This window comes from Rutilus rutilus (assembly GCF_951802725.1).
Source record: "Rutilus rutilus genome assembly, chromosome: 5".
Classification (NCBI taxonomy): domain Eukaryota; kingdom Metazoa; phylum Chordata; class Actinopteri; order Cypriniformes; family Leuciscidae; genus Rutilus; species Rutilus rutilus.
Window position 1 is genome coordinate 37,014,764 of NC_140213.1, and position 24,568 is coordinate 37,039,331.

At 36.7% G+C, this 24,568-nt stretch overlaps 1 protein-coding gene across 1 annotated transcript in view; it reads left to right on the forward strand.

The window, feature by feature from the left end:
- The first annotated feature begins 3,739 nt into the window (after positions 1-3,739).
- eea1 (early endosome antigen 1) overlaps positions 3,740-24,568 on the forward strand; it is a 33,641-nt gene continuing 12,812 nt past the window's right edge. The window contains exons 1-18 of the mRNA XM_084408565.1: positions 3,740-3,919; positions 5,951-6,025; positions 9,078-9,190; positions 9,484-9,535; positions 9,690-9,761; positions 9,906-9,942; positions 10,262-10,366; positions 11,182-11,303; positions 11,422-11,577; positions 16,451-16,567; positions 19,343-19,681; positions 19,998-20,147; positions 20,512-20,631; positions 21,338-21,541; positions 21,634-21,834; positions 23,091-23,204; positions 23,588-23,743; positions 24,019-24,158. Of these exons, the coding sequence (XP_084264691.1) occupies positions 3,896-3,919; positions 5,951-6,025; positions 9,078-9,190; positions 9,484-9,535; positions 9,690-9,761; positions 9,906-9,942; positions 10,262-10,366; positions 11,182-11,303; positions 11,422-11,577; positions 16,451-16,567; positions 19,343-19,681; positions 19,998-20,147; positions 20,512-20,631; positions 21,338-21,541; positions 21,634-21,834; positions 23,091-23,204; positions 23,588-23,743; positions 24,019-24,158 (2,297 nt within the window). The 5' untranslated portion in view covers positions 3,740-3,895. The remainder of the gene's footprint in view (positions 3,920-5,950; positions 6,026-9,077; positions 9,191-9,483; positions 9,536-9,689; positions 9,762-9,905; positions 9,943-10,261; positions 10,367-11,181; positions 11,304-11,421; positions 11,578-16,450; positions 16,568-19,342; positions 19,682-19,997; positions 20,148-20,511; positions 20,632-21,337; positions 21,542-21,633; positions 21,835-23,090; positions 23,205-23,587; positions 23,744-24,018; positions 24,159-24,568) is intronic.

Here is a 24,568-nt window from a genome sequence, read left to right on the forward strand (position 1 = left end):
GATTTGTAATAGCTTATCTGTGTGCATATATTGCTTTAAAAAAACATGGCTTAAAGGGAATACGAATCAGGTACGGATTTCCTTGGAAAGTCATGTGGCAGGTCTTCTCTTGGAGGCATATAGCTAAAGTGGGCCGTTTAAGCTTGATTGTACTGTGCTCAATGGGTTTATACTTTCGGAGCATAACAATGGTCTTTATTAAAGATATTCTATTTCTTTAAATATTCAAATAATGGTTGATGCAATATGACATTAGGGGGTGTGGCCACACCTCAAAGGAAGATTCCCTCAAGGTGAAAGGTTGAAAACCCTTTGACATAAGATTTTCATTTTTAACATATATACAAATATTACTCTGACAGTTACCATTTTGTTTGTTACTACAGCAGACAAGGAATAAAATTGTTGTAAGAATGTAAAAATGTTTAAACATTTGTTAGTTTTCTTGTAAGGTGCAAATTTTAGCTGACCCACTTTGGCTGAATGTGTTGGATAAAGTGGGCCAGTGGGGTTTAGGTAAAGTGGGCGACCTTTAACCTTCAGTAATTATATTTCAATTCTTTAAATAAATTGACATCCTCTGGTTATTTAATAGCTGATGTGTATAATCTACTTTTTTTGAAAAAAAAAGTGCAGTCAGGAAATTCAAGTCAGAAATAGAAGAAAGGAAAGAAAGAGCAGAAAGGAAGGCAAAGCATTAAGTTTAATCTGTGGTGTGAAGAAAGTCTGAGAGGAGTAACATTTAAATGCGTAGTATAAAGCTTTAACATTTGGACACAAAGTTAATTTGAGGTGTTTAGAGAAAACAGACAGAGTTTTTTTTTGTTTTTTTTTTTACAATATATGGTTACCATTTGAAATATTCCTCTTAAATTTTTGTTAGCCTTGTAGTTGCATGTGTTATAGTCAATTTTTTAATGTTGAGAGTTCATTTTCACACACATTCTGATTTCTGAATATTTTGACATTCAGATTTCATTAAATTTCATGTAAACAACATTTACTATCAGTTTTGAATTTGAATTTGAAATTGAGTGAACTTGTGTATTTTACGCAGAGGTGGACAGTAACAAAGTACATTTACCTGAGTACTGTGCTTAAGTATCCTACACTTTTTGAGTATCATATTTTTTGGAAACTTTTTACTTCAACTTCATCATTTGAAAGACAAATATCGTACTTTTTATTCCACTACAATTCTGTCAAGGTCCTCGAGTAGAAAGTGGTAACTAGTAGTAAGTCAGGGGATGATTTTGGTTGCAGGGGTTGGTTGCATTTTGGTGGAAATGAAAGTCGGGTTGACGTCAGAATCCAACGTCAGGTTGACGTCAACATCCAACATTGGACAGACGTTGGATTTTGTTTGGAAATGAAAGTCGGAAAGACGTCAACCCGGTTTTCATTTTCAACCACAATACAACATCTGTCCAACGTTGACGTCAATCTGACGTTGGATTCTGACATCAACCTGATTTTCATTTTTAACATCTTCTAAATGCGAATTTTGTAATTATTTTGGAGCACACTAGCTTATAGATAACAGTAAGGCTAACATATTCATACTAAAAGCCAAAAAACTTTTCATAGAGACTTTAAATATGGCACTATTTGAAGGAACAGCCATTTGGGAGTCTGAAACAATTGTGGACGTTATTGAGTGCACTTATTCAATCTCACATTCAATCCCACTACTGGAACTGTGTTCTAGAAATACATTTGATATTGATATGAGGGTGTAGGAGCGGACACATTGGACACAATCAATATCTGATTAACGTGAATATTATTACTAGTCATCCTTTTTTTTTAACCTTGTAGGATGTTGCAAAATGAAATTTGTCTGGAGAGCATGAGAGCTATAATGTTTTGTTGGTATATACCTTGCAAATTAATATGTACGACCTTATGTAATCAAGAAAAGAAGAAAATATCTAGGTATCTAAATGACATGTCTACATTCACCCTATAAGTATGAGCTTATTAAGAAGTTGCAAAAACATAGCGAGTATGTTTGCATTCTATTCGAAAACCATTTTGGTGGAAAACCAGGGATTTGAGGAAGAGGAAGGTGACCCCAGTGAAATGGGAGACTCCAAGGCCATACAAGGCCATTCAGATGATGCCTCACAGATCAATGAGCTCATGATGAAGCTCTTCTGTAGCCTCTCCTGATGGTCCCAATAATGAGACCCAGCACAATGTGAACGTCCAGAAAAAGTGAAAAAGAAAAGTGCCGCTTGTTCTGTTCACCTGGGCAGAGGAGAAGGCCAAGAAAAAAGAGGAGAAGAGAAAAAGAGTTGCTGCTCGAACGCTACATGAACGATCCGAAACTGAAGCACTTGTAAATCAACAAGCACAACCGCAACTACAACTCCTCCTAATGCAGATCATCGTCCCTCTTCACCTTTAACCTGTGTAAATAAAAAAGTGTGCAAACTTAAAGTTGAAAAATCCATGACTTCCTGATAATTAAAACATATAACACGTGTAATATGAAGTGAATCAATTTGAACTCATTTGAGTAGCCAACTGTTTACAGCAGCAGAAAGGGAATTATTCAATGCAGTTCATATAACAGTGAATTTCACAGATCAGTATATTTTCTCTGATGTGGATCCTTCCAATCCATCACCTCCATGCTCGTCTTTTCATGTTTCTTGTCTATTGTTGTTTTTGTTCGTTTTGTGTAGCCTATGTAAAATTGTAAAAGAAAATTGTAGCCTATTATTATTATTTTCATTGGAATAATACATAGCCTAAATACAGCTATCGAAATGATTAATCTTGATTATAATGAAGTTTCATGTAACAATTAAAGTTCAGGTAATCAACCAATCAGCACAAGAGGAAGCTGGTATAAATAAAGCCTTTCCTCACCTTCTGTCTCACGACAAGTTTCTCAGCATCCCTCCACCACCCCATCACCTCACACTCGGCTGGGTCTACCCCAGTATAAGGGGGGAGTACTCTGGGTTCGGGCCAAATTCCGAGCTCGGAGCCCTCCCCTGGACAGCAAGCCAAATACGCAAATACTACATCAGATTCCATGTACGTGTGAACTCGTGAAATATTTCCTTTTCTATTTTCCCCCCATATCCACCCCCCCCCCCCCTTTTTTTTTTTATGAACAAAAATCACAGGAATAATCAATATCTTAATGAAATCTCTTTAACACTTTTGGCTGGATAGAGAGCAAGGAACTTCCACGCTCATTTGCAATGCAAATAAAGTAATCGAGTCAGACGACCCACACTCTCAAACAACTTGTATTTATCTGTATTTGACTATTTCCAAAGAGTATAGAAGTACTTCTATACTCTTTGCTATTTCTCCATTCGTAGAATTCGTTCTATTACGTCATTCGTAATGCTTCGTGGGATGCGTAGTTCATGGCCTCATTACCTTTCTGCACTTCTCCGATTTTCTAACACTTTTTTGAAAAATAATGTTTGTTACGTTGCGATTAATGTCTGATCTGGTTGCTTTTGTTAATGGCTAAGAATGTTTTACAGATGATTTTTTTTTTTTTTAATCCTAATTGAAGAAAAAGAAATGAATGGGAAAATACTTCCGGAATAAAGGAAAAGTGAACGGTCACTGTTGCGCTCCATTCCGACAAATCCCGCCTTTAACCTAATCTCTCTTTTCAATGATTGGTGGACGCTCCTTTCAGACAGCCTACAATTGGCCAGCTTAGAAGCCATTCACGCAGGCGGACCAATCATCGCAAACATTGATTAGATGAAGGGCGGGACTTGTCAGGAAACGGTGTGCTTCTACAGAAGCAGCAGTGTGTGTCTGCAGGTGTCAACAACACAATATTTATACACTCCCTCATTAGCGCAAAACTTTTAAGAATTGATTTTTCATAGTTCTAGCCAGGGAAAGGACCAGAATGTTAAGACGAATATTACAGATGGTGAGTGAAATACACACAGACACTCATTCAGTTGCATGTGATTTGTAGCTCGTCGGGCCTGACACAGAATGATGGCCTTTGCTCAAGATTGATTAAAATGACTTTTCGCTTGTGGTTTCTTGACGACAGTCTCGAATCGCGACTGGATCAGATCTCTTTTGTTCTTGAGGAACAGTGAATATTCTGATGATGTCATTCTGGGTGAATGTTGACATGGAGACTGAGCTGTTAGCCGGTTAGCGAGCTACATAGCTTTGTCGAATTGCTTATTCATAAGTCGTTTTATGATTAACGACAAGCAATAACAAGATGTCAGCTTTGATAATGTTGTCCCAAAGACGTGTCCCGTTGAAATAGCTGGTGTGAATGTATTTTTCAGTCATCTGTCAAGCTGTGACTCACACTAGATGATTTCCCCATTAATAGAACATTAAATCAAATGTCTGATCTGTCATATCCTATTGCTAATAGTTAAGTTATACAACCTGATATTTTAGGCAGCAGCTGACAGTCCTTGAGTCTTTCATTTCTGCTTAATAATATTCCTGTAAGATCCTGTGGATCGACCATAGGTTTTTCGTCTAGCAGCAGATACAGTAGTTGGGTCATCCATTATGGTAGTGTAAGTTTTTTTGGACATGCAACATTATAATAACATGTAATGAAGTGCCTTGGAGTGCCTATGCAAATTGTGTAGTGTGGTGTATAAACACCACCTTTCAAAAGATTTTTTTTTTTTTTTAAGAAGTCTTTTATGCTCACCAAGGCTGCATTTATTTGATTAAAAAAACAGTAATATTATAAAATATTATTACTATTTCAAATAGCTGTTTAATGTGTTAATGTATATTAAAATGTAATTTATTGAATACGCTTAATTTTCAGTCCTCAGTGTCACATGATCCTTCGGAAATCATTCTAATATGCTGATTCTGTGCTCAAGAAACATTTATTATTATTTTCTTAACTTAGTGGTGCTGCTTAATATGTCTTTTTAAACTGATACTTTTTTTTAAGATCCTTTAATGAATAAAAAGTTGCGAAGAACAGCATTTATTTAAAATATAAATCTTTTTTAACATTATAAATGTCACCTTTGATCTATTTAATGCATCTTTGCTAAATAAAAGTTTAATTTCATTCAAAAAGATATTATAAGTATTTATACATTTATGCCAATTTTTGGAACTGCCTTTATTTAAAAGTTAATTTATTTTAAATCATTGCAAAACAGTGTTTGTGACTGAATTACAGTAAATGACTCAAATGAGAATTGGGGGATAAAATGTTACTATTTGTCCTAAAAATTATATCATAGTGCAAAAAGTTTTAAGGGTCTTAATAGTAGATTATATAAAAATAAAATTATGCAAAGTAAAGGTTCTTTTTTCTTTTGATTTTGGGGTGTTACATGAATATTTCTTGACCCAACTCCCATCTCTAATACAGAGAGTTTTGACATTTGAAAGTCCTGTTTATTTGACATACCTTTTTTTTTTATACTAGTAAAAATATTTCTTGAACCAAGCCAGTGTGTTGCGTGGTGAGGTGTCAAAGTTATTCTCTTTCAGAAGTGGAAGGGAAGCTGAAAGTAAGGTCTAATTATGACTAAGCCGTAGTTTTCGGCCACTTGTATCCCTGTTGTGACATCTTGTGATCTGACAGTAGGCACATATGAAATGTCAAGGGCGTATCAATGTTAGAGAACAGTATTGTTTGACATCATACTGCTCTCGGTTGCCAAGATCGAGGGAAACGTTAAACTACCCTCTTGCTGAGTATACCGTTTCAGCCCGATGACTGACAGCCATGCCGAGCACATCCCAAGAAGTGAACAAAGCGATCTTTGCCTTTACACCTTGTGAATGACATGATATGATGAGCACTCATTCTTGATCAGCTGCCTAGATACCTGATCAGCTGTGCCAGACATGAATAGTGTGAAATAATGAGATGAGTTTCATCGCAGCTGACATCTGATTCAAATCCTTCCTTTCTCTACTTTCTCTGCACATATCTTTGTGGAAATAGACTCCTGGGAAAGGAGGATCCCAGAGCTCGGAGTCTGAGCAGCCGTCTGCTGATATGAATAATGAGTCCTCGGAGGTAAGCCGAATTAAATGTATAACCCTACCATATTACTGCCAAATGCCTCATTGCCTTAATATCTTTATCTGTCATTTGCTAAAATGATATCAGTGTTGCATTCAGGACTTTAGGGATAGTTGACGCAGAAATGAAAGTTCTGCCATCATTTAGCCCCTCACTCTTATTAGGATTTTCTTGCAAAATAAGTTTATCAAAATGTTCACTCTACTCTTATGAAAGTGAATGGTGACCAGGGTCCGTCAAGCTTCTAGGGGTGTAACAATATATCGTGTCACAATATATCGCAATTCAAAAATGTAACTATGTATCGTGGATAGTGACAATCTGTATTGTGGATAGTTCACCCAAAATAAAAATGACTGTGTGAGAAAAAAATCAAGTTTACAGAGTTTTAATGTTAGTATTAGTATTAAGGCGAGACACGGCAGGCAAAAACATCGATTTTTCATGCAGTGGTCAGTTTTGAGATTTTGGGCTAGTTTACTCCTTCAATATGTGTTCTTTCAAGCTGCTATAAAGAAAACGTTGAAAATATACATTTAGATGTTTATTTTATTACATTTTGTTTACTTGCGGCGGTAAGTTTCTCCCGAATTTCCCAGGAAGTTAGTATTCCAACGCGACATGCCGAGTTCCCGTCTGTTTACTGAAGTCTGTCATGACCTGTATCGTTGTAAAGCTCTGAGTCTCCTGCACAACGCTATGTAACCCAAATATGGGCATTTCCTTTCTATCAGTAACCAATCGTGAATGTCCAAAGGGGGATTTAAAGCTACGACGATTTCTCATTTAGAGCTATTTAAATCTTTAAATGCCGTTTTCTCAAAATGAGTTTTTTGTCATTCTCCAGTACAAACATCTCAGTCCATGTAGCACCTATGTACACCAAACTTTCCAGTTATACACTTAGCAGTAATGTGAAGATATTTTCAGAGGGATTTGTTAATAAATCATTCCTGGCCTGATTTATGTGACTTTTTAATAAAAAAAAATAAGGCGAAAATCTATTTTTTATGGCTATGGACAGTATATTTTGATTTCCTAGGTAATGAAAGCATATATCCTGAAATCCCTCTGAATTTTTATTTTCATCTTGTGTGTAAACAAATGAAAAAAGAATTTTGCACCTGGCTTTATCATATGTTCAGATCTATCTACCGAAAATATATGCAAAATCGTGCATATTTAATGAGATAATGACTAATTTGCATTATTAAACATACACAAGTATATAAAAAAAATGTATTACAAGTTTTAGAAATTTGTAAGTAATCAACTGAGGAAGTTTCATGGTGATATCTATTATTTTAAAATGTTACCCTATTCACCTGTAGTGTCTCGCCTTAACATTAATATTAGTATTAATGTTAGTTTTAAACTACTATATATAATGTTGAATATAATGTATAATAATGCAATAGGGGAAGCAGCTTCAGAATCATTAATATGTTTATTCTGGTGTCACCATTGTCCTGTGCATTGGGTTACCAGCACCAAGTCCAAGCCTATTCATTGAAACCCACCGTGTAATACTAAATTTAGCATTTTAATCAACTGTACGTTTTTTTGTTAACTTTTTACCATATATCTTGGAGTATCGCAATAATATTGTATTGTCTGTTCAGTATCGTGATATGTATCAAATCGTGACATGAAGGTATCGTTACACCCCTACAAGCTTCAGAAGTGGCAAAAAAGCACCATAAAATGAGTCCATATTACTCAACTGTTACAAAGTCATATTATAGCTTTATGTGAGCATTGTGAGGAATAAACTTACATTTCAGTGAAGTTGTTGTCGCACAGCAGCTCTCAAATCTCATTGACATTTGCATTTATATTCAGGTAATGAGTGTCAAGACTTGTATCCAACCACAAATGTGCCAAATTTGAATATGTACATATTCTAATTGTACAAATTAAAGTCTTGTGTGTGTGTGTGTGTGTGTGTGTGTGTGTGTGTGTGTGTGTGTGTGTGTGTGTGTGTGTGTGTGTGTGTGTGTTTTGTGTGTGTGTGTGTTTTGTGGTCACATTTACTTTCCAAGGTGCCGGTCACACAGAACATGTTTTTGCATTTCACTTTGCTGCTTTTCCATTGTTTTTCTATGTAAACATGCTAGACGATCACATTTGACCGTTGCTTTTATGTCTGGCATGTTTTGCAGTGTCTTGCATTTGAAACAGCATTCTAAATGTGCCGCTGAAGTTAAGAGAAGTCTAGACACTGGGTCTCATTCACTAATAATTGCGTGGATTATGTTATATTTGTACGCATAGGAGAACATTGCACGAAAAATCTTCACAACACATGCGTATGCACATGAATTTAGTGAATCGAGTATTCTAAATGAGCGGCCGCGTGCACGAGGTTAGTCATTTGGATAGGACATAAGGACTTTCCACACAACCTTCCCTTTACAGCCTTTCATCACTCGTCAAACATACGCCGCACTCTCGCCAGATCCTCGAGCAATGCCAAGTGTGTCATTCTCAAAACCAGTTCAAACACAATAAACACCTTTTATTCAGACGCAGATTACAGACCTCTCAATATTCAGCTGTAAATCTGCATTATCTAAACCTCACAGCTAAAGCTATAACGCGGCTTTTCTTACTCTTTCACTGTAGGCTATATTTAAGATGAAGTTAAATTGTAATATTTATTGATATAATCATGTTTTGTTTGTGAAAAATTCTGTTAGTATGCCGATTTTAAGCACAAATTTGTGTGTACATATGCTTAGTGAATGAGACCCAATTTTTCATTCCCGTGTCTCAATTTTTTAGATGTAAATACACGTTCCGTGTAATTGGCTCCTTAGTATGGTAAAGGATTTCCTGACTTGAACATCCTGCCTAACATCTCCTATTGTGTTCAATGGAAGAAATCAAATCAAATGGTTTTAGAAAAAAATGAGGGTTAATAAATGATGAGAGGATATAAATTCTTTCTTTAACTCTCATTTTAATAACGGATGCATGATGATGTTAAGTCATGTGTTCTTTGCTCTTTCGAATCTCATTGTGGTGTTAATTTGTTTGTCTGCAGGGCTTCATTTGTCCCCAGTGTATGAAGTCACATAACTCTGCTGAGGAGCTCTTCAAACATTATGAGGTGTTCCATGAGCCAGGAGACCAGCCGTCCCCCTTCAGCCCTGGCAGGTGGGCTTCTGTAGTATTAAACCCTTCTTGCTCCCTTTCCCGTCAGGAAAACTCAGCTGCTCAGTCAGATAATCTTGCCATCCTGAGATTTAGGCTGAATTTAATCTTAATGTGAAATATGCTATGAAGTAAGGAATACAGAAAAGAAAGAAAGAAATAGTCAGTTTGTTTTATTGTGGACCATCACATCATGTTCACCATCAAAGAAACATCATGTATTGCGACAAGTTATTCCATAGAAAACTGCATAATATGAAAAGTTTATTATAAAGGCATGTCTTTTTCTTGTTAAGGGAGGATCTAGTCCTACGACAGGAAGTCCAAGATTTACAAACTTCACTGAAGGTATTCTGCCTTTGACTCCCACCCTTTTTATCAGCCTTAGCATGCCTGAAATGCGCACTACTCATAACACCATTACTCAATGATGTTATTTTCCATTGGATATGTCTATTGGGTTTGAAATTGCTGATGTGAAATTTGTGGTGTGTGTTTTCAGGAGGAACGCTGGTATTCTGCGGAACTGAAAAAAGAGTTAGACAAAGTACAAGGACAACTATCGACTAATAAAGTAAATCCTTAGAAATGCTTGGTTTTTCACACAGAGATCAAAGATGGTTTAAGAAAGGTTTACACTTTTAATAATGTCTATTGATTACTGAAGGAATGTTTGCTGTGTTCTCTAATTGAATGGCTGGATGTGTATTGATTTTAGGTCTCGCAGAGTGGTGGTACCAGTGGAGAACAATCAGGTTAGTTGAGTAGTGTTAATTAGTTCTTTAAAGGAATGTAGCAGGTTCAATAAAAGTTAAGCTGAATCAATAGATCTGTGGGATTACATTGATTCAATGATTGCATTCTTAGAAATATCCTGTAATCATATAATTGTTTAAAATTTGTGTATATTAAAAATAAGAGTTTCACATTTTGGCTTTTAAACCTTTTGGCCAAGTTTACTTGTACTGTAAGTATGGTGTGGTACAGTATCATCAATTTAAAATATATATAATTGGAAATAATTTTGACAACTGAATGTGTCTTGTATTGTATCATTTTGTATCATCTTCTCAGAGCTCGAGGTAAGGCTCAACGAATCTGAGACAGAGAAGTTCAACATCAAACAGATGAAAGACTTATTTGAACAGAAAGCTGCTCAGCTCGCAACTGAGGTAGTTGGTAAGTTTGCAGGAAAGTTCCTGCCTTTTATATTTATGCAGTTTGTACGGTGACCGAGAGAGCTCAACGGGCTGCAACTGAGGAAAACACCTGCAAATTAAAGGGGTGGTATAATGCCCTTTCCACAAGATGTAAAATAAGTTTCTGATGTCCCCAGAGTGTGTATATGAAGTTTTAGCTCACAATAGCCCACAGATATTTTTATATAGCATGTTAAAATTGTCACTTTTGAGGGTTAGCAATAACGCACCGTTTTGTGTCTGTTCCTTTAAATGTAAATGAGCTGCTGCTCCCAGCACAGGGGGCGGAGCTTCAAGAGCTTGTGTGTGTGTGTGTGTAAGTGTGTGTGTGTGTGTGTGTTTGTGTGTTAGCAGCTCTGATTACCTCAAACAGACACACACTGAACATTTCAAAAACTTTTTTAGCCTTCTATGTTCAAACCGGAGTCAGACAATGATGGAGAGACTCAAGAAGAGGTGACAACATGTAGAAGCAACAGTACGTTTCTGAATGATTAGCTGGTGAATTTATGTAGCTGATTTTGTTTATTTTGACATCCTGATCGCATGTGCGCTGTGATTTGCAGCGCGTTTCCGTATTTGTTGCGTTGTCAGTATTTGCAGGCATTTGGTATTTGGTTGCGTTGTGAACATTTGCAGCACTTATGTTGTCATACTGATGAAGATGCGCAATGAGCTCTCTCAGCCACCGCGAGTTTGTTTCTTTTATATATAAATACAGAAGTTATTAAATATAACATTTCTTATATATATATATAAAACGGCTTCAAAATAAGTATGTGTTTCATATCTCAGACATCAAATCTCGTTATGATGAGGAGAAAAGCATGAGAGAAATGTTGGAGCAGAGGCTGGCCAATCTAAACCAAGATCTGCAGAGAGAGAAACAGGAGAAGGAGAAACTGGCGGCGGAGCTGGTAACGTCTCCTTTATTGTCTCATGATAATTAATGAGTTCGCATCCTCTCAGCTGCTGCTGCGTATACATCATCAATCTCTCCCAGCTTAATCCGGTCTGTCATTGACTCTCCTCCAGCTTCAGAGGCCTGGAGTGGAAGACGTGGAGGTGTTGAAGAAAGAGTTGGTGCAGGTGCAGACGCTCATGGATAACATGACCCGAGAGAGGGAGGAGGAGTCCGAGCGCCTCAGGAGCCAATACGAACTGTTGCAGGCGAACTTCACTACCTCAGAGGTGAGCTCAAACCTGCTGTGACCTTGTCTGGACTGTACTGACATAAGGACGGAGTTACCATGATGTTTGCTTTATAAACAATTGATCTCTGTGCTGTTTATTCGGAAAATGTAGGTATTGATAGTATCTGGCAAATATGTAGACTCATGCCAGAATCAATAGCTCGTGAAGGCAGGGATAATAAGAGGTCATTTTGAGACAGAGATAAGCAGCTGACCTTTGAATGGGTGCACCAGTGACGTCACTTTGCCCTTTGACGCAAACCAAGACTATAGCCGATTGTAGATTACTGGTTACCCCGTCTAGACAACAACTATGAAGATATTTTCTCAAGGGATTTTATACTGTAGGTTACAATCATAATGTAGTATCTGGACGTGTTTGTTAAATGTCTAAGGGTCACACTGACTGTCATTTCGAACAGATTCCTGAGGTTAACCATTAACTGCCTGCCAGGCCTCCCACCTCTGAGTGTTTCCTGTAAACATGCCTGTAATCGCCTGCACTTTTGACCTAAATATTGCTTCTCATTATATAAGGTCCCTCAAAAGCAGAATAGTCCTGGTTCATAGATCATTACACACAGGTTACTTGAGTGCACTTTTTCCAGATATTCCTTTTTGAGTTTGGTTGGTCTACTCAATTCAAAGGCTGCCATCTAGTGACTGTATAAGGAAATATTAAGGTTGCAAACCTCATTCTTCATAAAATACCTCCATAAATCCATTATGGTGTCTCTGTTCCAGACTCTTGAGAGCTGCCTAGTACAGCAATAAGCTGCAACTTAATAACTGATTTGTTTCTTACATGAATCACACGCCCAAAAGTTAGATTACCTATTTCATTTTGAATGTGATTCTTTCAGTACTAAACATATTCCAAGACTTCCTTTCAAAAGTGTCAGTAAGATTTTTTTATATATTTTTTAAAGAAGTCTCTTATGCTCAACAAGGCTGCATTTATTTGATCAAAATTACAGTAAAGACAGTAATTGTGAAATATTATTAAAATTTAAAATAACTTTTCTAGTTTAATATATTTTAAAATGTAATTTAGTCCCATGATGACGAAGTAAAATTTTCAGCAGCTATTTCTCCAGTCATCAGTCTCACAGTCTCTCCAAATTATTATAATATGCTAGTTTGGACTCTAGAAATAGGTCTTATTATTCAAATTGTTTAAATTGTTAAACTGTTGTGCTGCTAACATTTTGCGGAAACTTTTTCAGTATTCTTAGATGAATAGAAAATTAAAAAGAACAGCATTTATTTGAAATAGAATTTTACAGTTACTTTTGATCAATTTAAAGGCACAATATGTAAGATTTTTTTATTTATTTAAATATCCAAAAAAAACACTAGAACAATGTTATATATTTTGTTGACTTGTGTACTTACATTACCCCAAATGTTTCCAACAATGTTTAAATCCAGAGAAATTCGGCATTTTAACCAGTGTAACGTCCCGTGTCATTTCGTCGCCTGTCAGTGACGTCATATCCGCCTTACCCTCGATGTCCGGTTTTACTTCAGTAGAAACCACGGAAACAACAAAGATGCTTTAATGTTTTTGGTTTTATTAGACCGGTGAGCTGTTTGTAACCTTTATCGATAGAAAACTAATCATTGCTATATTCTAGGGCTGCAACGATTCATCGAGTTACTCGATTTACTCGATTACAAAAATTCCTCGAGGCAAAAACTCTGCCTCGAAGCCTCGTTAAATTCCTATGACGCGCACTATACGCGCAGGGATCTGATTTCACACGGACCGTTGTTCAGTGTTCAGGAAGCACAATAGCGCGTGATACATTTTGAATTTAGTTGGCGCGATGGCGGAGAGTAAAGATGTCCATAAAGTTTGGGATCGCTTCCTTCCAGCGTCGCTGAAACAAGGTAACGATTCTGTCCCCCGCATTTTTTTTAACCCAGCGCCAATATTTCCGCCCGTGCCTAAGCCTATACATTGATGTTCGCTGATTTTAATCCCATAGCCTACTGTATTTGTAGTGATGTCGTGATGCGGTTTTACTAGATATGATGTTTAGCTTTAATGTTTTAAAGTAGTAAATGTATTCATGTTTAACTGCAAGAGAGTATAGCCTAAAAAAGAACCCCTTCACACTCACACACACACACACACACACGCACACTCGTCTCTCTCACGCGCCAGTCAGACCAATTGCGGCAATGCATCACAAATGCTCAAACTTTTATGTAGTCACGCAACAATAATTTCAGCATGCATTCACTGTATACACCGGGACGTGATGGAGGAACAAATATTGCATTGCAGTCTTTGCGACAAACCTTGTTTGTCACGTCTGCCAAATAGTTACAGACAACAACAAAAAATGAAACTCCCCAGCCTGCTTCTCCAAATCCACTCGTACTTTTGGGGAAGACATAATCGGCTACCAAAGTAATTGAGCATAGAACATTTTCAATTAACCAAAAAATATAATACTACAAAACGTGCTAATATACTTCAACTAGCCTAAGTGAGAAACAAAATGCTGTTCTTTTTAACATATTTGCAATAAAACATTCCCCTTTTTAAAGCTACACTTATTTTTTTATAAATTGTATACATTGTGTAGCCTACCTGTTTGGCTTGATATTTTATATTCATTTAATTTATTTTTGTTCTCCGGTGGGTAATTTGCAGAAGGTGCGATCCTTTTTTTGTAATGTTGTATTAAGAAGACAAAACTAAGGCCAAATGGCCTTTACTATTTAAGTTTGTATTCATAGTTTTACATGTTATAATATACATGTTTTACAGTATAAAGTTGACTTAACTGTATTGTTATATAATTGTTGGCACTGGCACTTATAAACACTAAATGGGTAAAAAGTACAATAAATAGGCTTAGTTTTGGAGCCAAATGTTGGAGTTGGAATAAATAGCTCTTTTTTTTTTTTTTTTTTTTTTTGAGAAATAGGCTAAAAGCCAAATGCTTGATTATTTTACAGCCACATCATTTTCGTTATGCATTATTTGTTTTGGTTGTTTAAAAACACACTAATTTTTTTATCCGATTACTCGATTAATCGATCGATAAAGTGCTAGATTAATCGATTACAAAAAGAATCGATAGCTGCAGCCCTACTATATTCCTCAACATGTTTAATCTTATATATATTGATTCCATTGTTTTCTTGATTTACCGCGAATAACATGTTTGTATGATGCATCAGAGACAATGCTATTTTTATTAATATGATATTCTAGCCTTATATAAATTCTAGACTTGAATAAAAATATGAATATCTTTTAAAAACCTTACTAAAAATTCCACCTAGGTAGGCAGCTCACTAGGGTTTGAAACACAGCCAGTGTTTTGCTCCAATGTACTTGTCATAACCTGTAGGCGCAGTGTATTGGCACCTCTGTCATTGTACTGCATGTCCTGTCTCACCTCACTGGTTTGTGTATTGTGTGTCATTCTCCCTTGTTCTCTCTCACCCTTCACTTAACACTGCACCTGCTTTGCATTCTCTTGGAGATTCATAAACTCGAGGTAACCTTTTTGCAGTCCCTCTTGAAGCAGTCCCTCTTAATATCTTATTACTGCATCCTGTCACCTATTTGTACAATACCCTAAAAGTAAGTACTGTTTTTGTTAAGAAAAAATACATACTTTTTGGGTGAACTATCCCTTTAAACGTCAGTCTCACATATCTGCCATGTTAATAGTTTTGTTCTAATCGAGTCCTTATCCAATGCACAATGGGTTGTGGGCAATAATAGCCATTAAGTGTGTACATGGATCTGCACTTTGGATTCTAACCCGGAAAAAGTAAACCAATCGGGTATCTTTGGAATACTCATTTCAACATACTACTATTTGTGACACACTAATTCTAATTCCGAATACTATTTAGGACGGATAGTATGCGAATGGGGACGCAGCATACATTCTTTTATGTTTCTTTAGATTTTTTTTACCCACATTCTCCACCATTATGCAATGCTCTTTTTAATTTCTCACTCACTTTTAAAATCCTTTTCTTGTTTTTGACACATGCAAAAATATTAAACCGAGTAGATGACATTAAAAGTGATGTGAGCAAAAATGACAACGTGAGGGAAGGTAGTATAGTCTTTAAGTCCGTGTCCATGTCTATTCAACACTATCAACAAAGAAGGAAGTCTGTAATGTGATGCAAAATTAAGATATGATGTATGAATAGTAATTGAGTCATGCAGATGTTGCTTGGTATTCTGTGAGCAGGGCTGTCATCTTCGTAGAATATGTACATAACAGCATATAGACATATACACTGCCATACAAAAGTTTAGGATCAAAAGAAGTCTCTTAAAAACAGTAATATTGTGGAATTTTATTACCGTTAACTGCTTTCTATTTTGATCAATTTAAAACGTAATTTATTCCTGTGATGGGAAAGCTGAATTTTCAGAAGCCATTCATCCAGTCTTCAGTGTCACATGATCATTTAAAAAATCAGTCTAATGCTGATCTGGTGCTCAGAAAACATTTATTTTTATTATCAATGTTAAAAACAGTGCAAATGTTTTTGTGGAAACTGATTTCTTTAGAATTTTTGATTAGTACAAAAATCGAAAGAAAAGCATTTATTTGAAATAGAAATCTATGTAACATTATAAATGTCTTGAACTTTTGATCAATTTAATTCTGTTACTGGGAAAAAAGTAATACAAATAAATAAAAAAACACTTAAATATTTATTTCATCAGCTGAATGCTTGACACCCAGTTTCCCAACACCGCAACAGACTGTACTTCTGTCCCTCTCAGCTTCTATTTTGTTTGCCAATGAATTACAGGCCATACTACAGGCTAAGACTTGATTTCTGTGGCGGTCTCACATTTGTGTGCTTGTTTGTAGACAACGATTGCTCAGTTGAAGGCGGAACTGGAGAAAGGTCCTCAGGAGGCAGCGGTCTACACCCAACAGATCCACCAATTACAGAGCAACCTGAACAACTTCCAGCAGCAGACCCAGGTAACACTCACATACACAAACAAACGCAGATATGTTGTGTCTTGTTACTGGACCCCCCTAAGCAACAAGGCATGTGCTGTATGCTCACAGCAAATCCAGCTGTATATTTTAATGGCCTACTTTATGGCTTTACAGAACACACGCCAATGCCGACTATGTTAAGACCTGCCGGCCTCTGCACCCACTTCCAAATTTAAGTTTACTGTACCTCTTGTTTACAATCACTACCAGTTGGCTTTCAGGAAACGGCCTGACACATTTCTCAGGAAGTTGCTCGGGCTGCTGGCCCCGTGTATCCAGTCCAAACCGGCCCCATTGACCTGTCAGCACACTGTGTGTTTTGATTGGCCATTAAAGAGTGTTGACATATGCATCACAGATGCTGTGTAATTAAAGCAGCAGGGGATGTTTCGTCTCGTGCCTGTTTTGATGGTCAGAGTGATATACGGCCGCAGGTAATGACCCACAACTCTCTAGTCCATTGTTTAAGTTGTCAGGACGGGATTAGGAGATCAGAGTCCAAAGGCCCGCTGACTTCTGGAAAACGTGGACCATGGTACTGACGGGAAGTGAAATAGGGGCGATTAAGGGGTCGTTAATAGAACCATCCCTGTGAAACGTACTGCGGGATATATATAAACGATAATTTCAAGGTCTTTCAAGGACAGGAATAAGAGAGAGAGTGAACTTAAACTTGCTACTCACTTGTTTCATCTAGTCTATAACTTTTTAAAGGCAGCATAACATTAGTAGATATATATTTATTTATTTATTTATTGGTAACACTTTATAATGAGGTTTAATTTGTAAAATTGAACTTAGGTTTATGCATTTGGGCATGTTGAAGAGTGAACCATTATTACAGAACATACAGTCAAACCAAAATTGATTCAGACACCTTCAACATTTCTTACATTATCACAGTTTATTCGTTATAGTTTAGAAAATGGTAATAAAATATGACAAGAACTCAGATCAAATCAGCCATCCTTCTGTTTGACTGTCACAAATGAATTAGGTTGAATCGCTGTCAGCTGTTAAATTTAAATACACAATTAGATGATACCGATTTAGGTCAACCAGTTACCCAGCAATGGTTAATTTTGTTCAGTATGTGGTGTAAAAAGGTCGCATTAGCAATTAAAGAAAATACACTTAAGCATAACATGGTCAGGTCAAAGTGTCTGAATAAATTTTTGTCCCAAATTTTTATACATTTTACTGGTAGTCCACTGTATGAAGAATTATTGGGTATAATATGTCACAGTTTAATTTATTTAGTTTTTCCGTCTGGTTCTCATGAGCACCTGGAGATTCGGGTTGGTGCTCACATTGCACATATTGTGACCCATGCATTTTATTTAGTGTTTATTTTTTATTTTTATAAAATAAACAAAATAATGAATAAAGTGTGATAATACTATATTTAAAAACATTTTTTTTTATTAAATTAAAATACAACTATTTTATAGTACACTTAAAAAATAAAATGCTAATATTTACATTTTTTTATTAATTTTTTTTATAAGAATTCCCACAATTTTCAAACCTAAAATCAGCAAGCTTTTATTTTGGTGGGTTGCCAGGAAGTAAGTACTTTTAGCACTGCCGAATGAAGCGAATGTCACAGTTTTGCTTTGAAACCGGCACATAAATGCATTCATTACAAATGGAAATCTTATACAGTATTACAGTGTCGATCTAAAATGGTATTTGTTCATTAACAGCTGTCAACCATGTCGGTATGCAAATGAGCTGTCTGAAAATATTTACCCAGTGCATTTTTTATTTTTGGTCGTGCATGCGCACCTGCGCACCACTTATGTGCACCTCACCCACTAGTAAAAAAAAATATAACAAATGATATCTGGTTTCTGATTAATTTTTGGTTTGACTGTATATGTATATATTTACATATACATATACATACTGAATATATGTAAGGGATAATGTAGAATGAGGCGGTTGTTATAGCGAATACAACCCCGACAGGCTGTTCAGACAGAATCCTGCGTCCATAGCACCGCTCTGTTTTTCATGGCAACGGTGTGTTATCCTTAGCAGCGGTCTGTTATCAAGAAACAACAGACCGCATTCTACATTAGAATTCAACCAAGCCATGTAATAAATATAAAATATACCACTGCTCTAAAATAATGGAAAGTGTAACTGGGGAAAAAATAAAGTATTTCAAGTTTGAAACAAACCTCATGTTGACAAATGTTTAAGTTTTGGGAGAACTATCCCTTTAAGACTCTTTCAGACACTTGGAGGACTAAATAGAAAATGGAATAATGCAAGAAGACACTGTTAACAGCAACACATGACCAAATGAGACTGCAGCCTTTAGCTTACAAAGATGTTGGACGAAAAGGGAAAGGGTATTCAGCTGCTCTCAACCTTGACATTATGTACTGAAGCAAAGCTCAGGATATGATGTATTTATCGTCTTCGTGTCACCTTTGTGTTAGTCACTGCGCCCTTATCCTCCTTGCCCTTTAATAGCTGTCACAAGTAAAGGTCAGAACACAATTATCCAGCCCTGCCCTCAAAAAACTCATAAAAGACGTCTGGGAGATATCTCAGATTTCTCAGACATTTTGTCATCATGCCGCAACACTGTTGTTTGCCATCTTATTGAGTCTTGATGTTCTGTACAGTTTGCTGACTGGTCTGATGAATGCTTGTTTTACTGCGTTTTTATAGGTTGTCATTAAAAGACAATAAATGTTGTATGAATGAGAGTAAGTGTCTAATCTTTCTGCCACTCCTTAGCTTTTGTCAGAGAAGTTATCTCGTAAGGAGAAGGAGAATCAGGAGCTTGAGGAGCGTCTGGGTCAGGAACAGACCTCTAAGAAGAGTCTTCAGGCTAGTCTGCACCAGAAAGACCTGGACCTCCAGGAGAGCCAAGCCCGGGTGTCATCAGGGGAGGCAGCTCTGAGTCGGGTCCAGACTGAATCGACCGAACGCGGGGAAGAGGTCACACGACTCAGACAGGAACTCACTGAGCTGGAGAGGAACCACCAGGAGTTGAAGGTAGAGAGGAAACAACTCCAACAGCAGAGAGACGATAAAGAAAACCAGGGCTTGCAGCAGCAAAGTGAGATTAGCAAGGTGAGAAAGAGAATCCATCCATCCAGTTAGAATCAAATCCGTCCAACTATCCAGAATCACATCCATCTGTCCTTTAGTTCAGAGTCAAATCCATCCATCTTTTAGTTCAGAATCAAATTTATCCATTCATCCATGCAATTCATTTTTTTTTTATTTGCAATCATAATCAACATCAAATCCATTCAAAATCAACCTCAAATCCATTTCTCCAGGATCAGTCCCATCCATCCATTACACATTTATACTTGTACATTAAGATGATATTATATCAAGCTGTATCGTCGTAATCAGGCTCTCATATTTTCCTCCTCTTCAGCTGCATGCGAAGCTGCTGGACACCGAGCGTCAGTTGGGGGAGCTGCAGGGCCGGCTTAAAGAGCAAAGACAGCTGTCAGGAGAGAAACTCAAAGATCGGGAGCAGCAGGTGGCAGACCTGCAGCTTAAACTGTCCCGCTTGGATGAACAGGTAAAGACAGAAAATGGCTGATTATTAGAATTTTTTCAGGATTGGACATACAAGCTGGAAGACTTGGAGCACACGAATGCAGTGATGCACACTAAGAGTAATTATTAGTTTAATCAGCTTCTAAATTTATAATGTGTGTATTTACGTGCACAAGCCAGACAGAATAATTATTACTATGGTGGGCTTGAGTGTCTTGTTTTCACTTTTTACCACTGCATGTCTCTCTCTCTCTCTCTCTCTCTCTCTCTCTCTCTCTCTCTCTCTCTCTCTCTCTCTCTCTCTCTTTCTCTCTCTCTCTCTCTCTCTCTCTCTCTCTCTCTCTCTCTCTGTATGTCTGGATATATCTGTGACCATGTTCGTATAGTTAAAGGAGACCTCTGCCAAGTCTACTGACCTACAGCATCAGCTGGACAAATCCAAACAGCAAAACCAAGAACTACAAACCCTTCAACAGAGCACTAATGGCAAACTTAGAGAAGCACAGGTAAACATAACTGTAGCATCTCATAAAGAGCCTTTTAACTGGATTTTTCAAAAAAATAAAACATTATTTTTCCACTGTGCATGAAAATATCTTCAGACATATGTAAGGATATTGCTATCATAACTGGCAGGGCTCAACATTAAAGATGACCCATTTCTTACAGTATATGCCATTTTCAAAAATGTGTATATGTATTTATGACATTATTGCTATATTATTTCAAGATGTTATTGAGATTAAAACATAATTATTTGTATTTTTTGGAAAGAAAATTACAAATGTTTTACCCTTTATTCTTTAGTTTAGTGTGTGTGTGAATGTGTGTGTATATATATATATATATATATATATAATAATGAAAGAGAATAATATATTATTATATATAATAATAATGTTTATAATTATAATAATTATATATAAAGTTAAAGAATAATATATTATGATGAAAGAGACTACTTTCAAACATATTTAAAAAAATCTGACGTCAGTAAGATTTTTTTTATTTTTGAAAGTAGTCTATTTGATCACAAATAATGTAAATTGTGAAATATTAATACAATATAAAAAAACTTTGTCTTTTTAAATATATTTAAAATGTTATTTATTCCTGTAATGGTAAAACAGAATTTTGAGCATCATTACTCCAGTCATTAGTGTCATTTTGGAAACCATGATACATACATGTTTCTTTGACCTTCCCATGCAGAACGACCTGGAGCAGGTGTTGCGTCAGATCGGGGACAAGGACCAGAAGATCCAGAATCTTGAAGCTCTGCTGCAGAAGAGTAAGGACAGCGTGAGCCAGCTGGAGGCCGAGAGAGAGGATCTGTGTGCTAAGATCCAGGCCGGTGAAGGAGAGGCAGCTGTGCTGAACCAACTACAGGAGAAAAATCATTCACTACAGGAACAAGTACTGGACACTGCACTTGTGTTACTAGACAATCCTACACTATGAACAGGGCAGAATTCTGATTCTAGCTTTCCACTCATGTGTTCATTTAGATTACGCAGCTTACTGACAAGCTCAAGAACCAGTCAGAGAGCCACAAACAGGCTCAGGACAACCTTCATGAGCAGGTACAGGAGCAGAAGACCCACCTGCGTTCAGCGCAAGACCGATGCCAGGGCCTAGAGACCACCATCTCTGAACTTAACACTCAGCTCACAGAGAGCAAAGAGAAGATTGTCCAGCTAGACACACAGGTACTTGTGTTGTGTTAGTTCATAAGATATTGACCAAATATTGATGCACCTCTTAAAGCTACAATATGTAAAAAAAATTCGCCGCTAGGGGTCGCTAACCTCTTATAATAACAAAGGCGTAGATTGATGACGCAGAGATAAGTGGAATCATGGAACTTGTTGTCATGCCGATGGATCTAATAATGTTTATGGATGAGTGAAAACATTCATGTTTTTTAACATGACTGTGGTATGAAGCTGGGCGCGATTGCTAATGAGAGACAGATATTAGCGCCACACACGAGTCCCGTGGATATAAAGGAATAAGGACATTTCATTCTACCGAACTACACACAAGTGCTGAATTACTATTCACACTGGTCATTTTATTAGACGAATTAAACTTGTGAGTCAGTCAACGCAGCGCTGTTTCACTTGGTCTGACGTTACACTATCATACTAAACTGCACTTGAGTGTGTTGAAAGTTATAATGTTAATCTATGTGTTAGTTTGTTTGCTATATGAGACTAGCAGTAAGCTAGATCAACTTGAGAATAACATACTGATCATATTCTAACATTTCATCATGTTGAGCTATATAACATTGATTAGTTTTATGTAGATTTGCTCACCTGTCTAAGAAACACCTGTCGTGCAAGAGCGGCGTCTCTGTAAAGTCGTGACTCGTGAAGCTCTGTTAAGTCTAAGTTTGTCGTGGAGCTCTCGGCTTCTCAAAAACGCCATTCCGATATTGATCCTCGTTTTATTTCTACTTTTGTCCCAAAGTCTGCTTGCCATGGTCCATAATGTTTGAACGAAACAACAACAGCGTGAGCGTGCCGCTAGACGTAACGCAGTTGTCCACGTCTGTCGCCATGGTTACTATGGCAGTACAAGCGGAAACCAGGGATAACGCGGCTATTACGTCATTGACAGGCGACAAGTGACAAGGGATTATTAAAAAATTATTTAATACACTATTTAAAATTGTGAATTTCTCCGAATTTACAAATTCTTGGAAACATTTAGGATAATGTAAGTACACAATTGAAAGAAATATATAACACTGTGTGAGTGGTTTTTGAATATTTTGATACAAAAATTCTTACATATTGTACCTTTAATGCAAAGTGACATTAGAGTGATTTTTATTTTTATTTATCCCAGTCTAATGATTTCTTATGTTAGATGTGTTAAAATATTGGTCAAGTTTATTAATATTAAATTATTATCATTGAATAATCTAAAAAAAACCTCATGCCTTTTTTTTTCTTAGATGAAAGCCAAGACAGAGATGCTTTTGTCTGCCGAAGCAGCAAAAATTGCTCAGCGAGCCGACTTAGAGAACCATCTAGAGACTGCCCAGAATGCACTGCAAGACAAGCAACAAGTATGTACTATTGCTGTGACACCATTTTATCCTATTATATTTGCATTAGGCAAGGCAAGGCAAGGCAAGTTTATTTATATAGCACATTTCATACACAATGGTAATTCAAAGTGCTTTACAATAAGAATAATTGAAACAGTTTAGAATAAAAAAGAAAAGAAAATACAGTACAAATAGTCGGACGAACAGTGGCACAGTGCTCATTCAGTAAATGCATAGCTAAACAGATGTGTTTTGAGTCTGGATTTGAATGTGACTACTGTAGGAGCACATCTGATCGCTATATTAGTCGGCATAATGATGATGAACTATATGAGTCAAATAGAAGAGTGTCACGAGGGTTGTAAGTTCATAGAAGAGTTCATTTGTGTGTGTTTGCACAGGAGTTGAGTAAAGTGCAGGCTCAGCTGGAGGAGCAGGGCCGCAGGCTGCAGGAGAAGCAGGAGCAGAGCTCTCAGCTGGAGACCGGTCTGAAAGACAGCAGAGACAAACTGCTGACTGCAGAGCAGAGGATAGAGACACTGGAGACCCAGACCAAGGTCAGCGTCACTGCAGCACATTTCTGCTTCGTCAACATGACTTCATTTTAGAAATGTTTCACGCCTGCTGTGTGTTAGATGTCAAACGTCAATAATCAGACAACAGTGTTGACAAGAAATTGGTCTTGATTTATTTATTTGCTGTTTGTTATTGACTAATAATTACTTGAAATGTTTACTTGGTTGAGAAATACTTGAAAGCTACATGCCGTTGTATTAATTGAACGAAACATTTGTGATCTGATGTGTTTTCTGTGTGTTTTTGTCTGACATAGAAAGCTGAGGTTGAGATAGTTGAGCTTCGCTCTGGAAGGGAACAAGCTCAGAAGGAGCAGCAGATGCTGAAGAAGCAGATCAGTGAGCTGGAGATGAAGACGAAGGAGCTGAACCGTCTTTTAGACTCTGAAAAACAAGGGTAGGTACTTCATATTGGAAAATGTGCAATGTTAAAGACTGAAATATCTTTGTTTTGGAACAGTTTTTATGTTTGTGTATTTCCTATTGAAATTGGAAATTAGAGTAGGACATATCGAAAAGTTAATTCTGATTTTAAAACAAACATTAACATGCATACATACAGTTGAATTAGTTTCCAGGAAGAGAAAGATTATACCTTTTATATGTGTATGTGCTAGCATAACAGTTTGGGGGCAGAATTTTAAAATACTTTTATTCCGCAAGGATGCGTTAAATTGATCAAAAGTGTCAGTAAAGACATTTATAATGTTACAAATTTCTATTTAAATAAATGCTGTTCTTTTGAACAAAAAAGTCTCACGGTTTTATTATAATAAATATTAAGCAGCCAACTGTTTTCAACATTGA